At 44.6% G+C, this 2,366-nt stretch overlaps 1 protein-coding gene across 1 annotated transcript; it reads left to right on the top strand.

Moving 5' to 3' along the window:
* Positions 1-415: 415 nt before the first annotated feature.
* On the top strand, positions 416-2,101 carry LOC134201168 (uncharacterized; the record flags this gene model as incomplete). Its single annotated transcript, XM_062675492.1, has 1 exon — positions 416-2,101. A coding segment is annotated over one exon (1,686 nt), but the record flags the coding sequence as incomplete, so codon positions are not given.
* Positions 2,102-2,366: the final 265 nt, after the last annotated feature.

Below are 2,366 nucleotides of genomic sequence, written 5' to 3'. Positions count from 1 at the left end.
CTAACCTAACCTAACCTAACCTAACCTAACCTAACCTAACCTAACCTAACCTAACCTAACCTAACCTAACCTAACCTAACCTAACCTAACCTAACCTAACCTAACCTAACCTAACCTAACCTAACCTAACCTAACCTAACCTAACCTAACCTAACCTAACCTAACCTAACCTAACCTAACCTAACCTAACCTAACCTAACCTAACCTAACCTAACCTAACCTAACCTAACCTAACCTAACCTAACCTAACCTAACCTAACCTAACCTAACCTAACCTAACCTAACCTAACCTAACCTAACCTAACCTAACCTAACCTAACCTAACCTAACCTAACCTAACCTAACCTAACCTAACCTAACCTAACCTAACCTAACCTAACCTAACCTAACCAATACCAGCAAAGGCTGTGTGCAGGGCTCAATCGGTGGCCCTGTGCTGTGGAACCTCCTGTTGGACCCACTCCTGAAAAGTCTGGACACCCAAAAAGTGTACTGTCAGGCATTCGCAGACGATGTTGTCCTTGTTTTCGACGGAGACACGGCGTTGGAAATTGAAAACCGGGCCAATGCGGCTCTCGAACATGTTCAGGAATGGGGTATCAATAACAAACTGAAGTTCGCACCACAAAAAACTAAAGCTATGGTCATTACAAGGAGATTGAAATATGATATCCCACGGCTGAACATGGGCGGGACAGTCATTCCCATGTCTGAAGACATTAAGATTCTAGGGGTAACCGTCGACAACAAGTTGACATTTAACGCGCACGTCTCGAATGTTTGCAGAAGAGCGATTGAGGTGTATAAACAACTAGCCAGAGCAGCCAGGGCCAGTTGGGGTCTACACCCCGAGGTCATTAAATTAATATATACCGCCACCATAGAGCCCATAGTCTTGTACGCCGCCAGTGTATGGGTATCGGCAGTCGCCAAACTGGGCGTAATTAAACAATTAGCCGCTGTGCAGAGGGGAATTGCACAAAAGGTATGCAAAGCGTATCGCACCGTATCTCTTAACTCAGCTCTGATCCTAGCGGGTATGCTCCCCCTAGACCTCCGAGTTCGTGAGGCGGCCTCATTATACGAAGCCAAGAAGGGACAACTGCTGCCGGGACTGGCTGACGCGGAGATTGAGCAAATGACACCTTTTGCAGAGATGCCACACCCCGTGGAACGTGCGGATCTGCAGATAGTCTGCTTGGAGGACCAAGAACAAGTCGACGGTAACAGCGACTACGACGAATGTATTTTTACAGACGGAAGTAAAATCGGAGGCAAAGTGGGGGCCGCGCTGTCGATTTGGAAAGGGGACACAGAGACTAAGACCCGCAAACTTGCCCTGTCAAACTACTGCACGGTCTACCAAGCAGAGCTGCTGGCACTGTGTGTGGCGACGACGGAAGTCAGGAAGAGTAAAAGCAAATCTTTTGGAGTTTATAGCGATTCCATGTCGGCCCTCCAAACCATAACAAACTATGATAGCCCCCATCCACTGGCAGTCGAAGCTAGACAAAATATTAAAGCCTCGTTACTCCAAGGCAAGGCTGTCACCTTGCATTGGATAAAAGCTCACGCAGGGCTGAAGGGCAATGAGAGGGCCGACGGACTTGCAAAGGAAGCCGCTGAAAACTCCAGGAAAAGACCAGACTACGATCGCTGCCCGATCTCATTCGTCAAGCGAAGCCTACGAATGACCACGCTTGAGGAATGGAACCGGCGCTATACAACTGGCGAGACGGCATCCGTCACTAAGTTGTTTTTCCCAGATGCATTGGTGGCGTACAGAATAGTGAGAAAGATACAGCCCAGTAACATACTCACACAAATCATGACGGGGCATGGCGGGTTCTCGGAATACTTATGTCGGTTTAAGTGTAAAGAGAGCCCGTCATGCATTTGCGACCCAGCAGTGAAAGAAACCGTTCCTCATGTGCTGGTGGAATGTCCCATCTTTGCACAGGCTAGACATGACATCGAGCAAAAGCTGGACGTAAAAATTGGACTTGACACGCTGCATGAAATAATAATAGACACAAATAGAAATCAGTTTTTGAAATACTGCATAGCTATCATTGGAATAGTAATAAAAAGAAATAAATAGAAAATAAAGTATGTTTACAATAATATTAAGATATATTAGATATAAGCATACAATATATTAAGCAAAAACAAAAGTATATATATACGCAGTAAAAATAAGAAAACAAAGGAAATGGGCTTGACATAAATTAAAACTTACCTTCCTCTTCTCCTGTCCAGCTCCCTGGAAAATAAAATTAAAATTGAAAAGTATTGTTAGAATAGAACTAGAAGAGAAATGTAACAAATAACATAGAAAAAAGTAGAATAAGCACGTAATATAATAA

The sequence above is a fragment of the Bombyx mori genome, chromosome 23 (genome assembly GCF_030269925.1).
Source record: "Bombyx mori chromosome 23, ASM3026992v2".
Taxonomy (NCBI): Eukaryota; Metazoa; Arthropoda; class Insecta; order Lepidoptera; family Bombycidae; genus Bombyx; species Bombyx mori.
The sequence above is the reverse complement of the archived record's forward strand: the minus strand, read 5'-3'. Positions and strand labels throughout refer to the sequence as shown.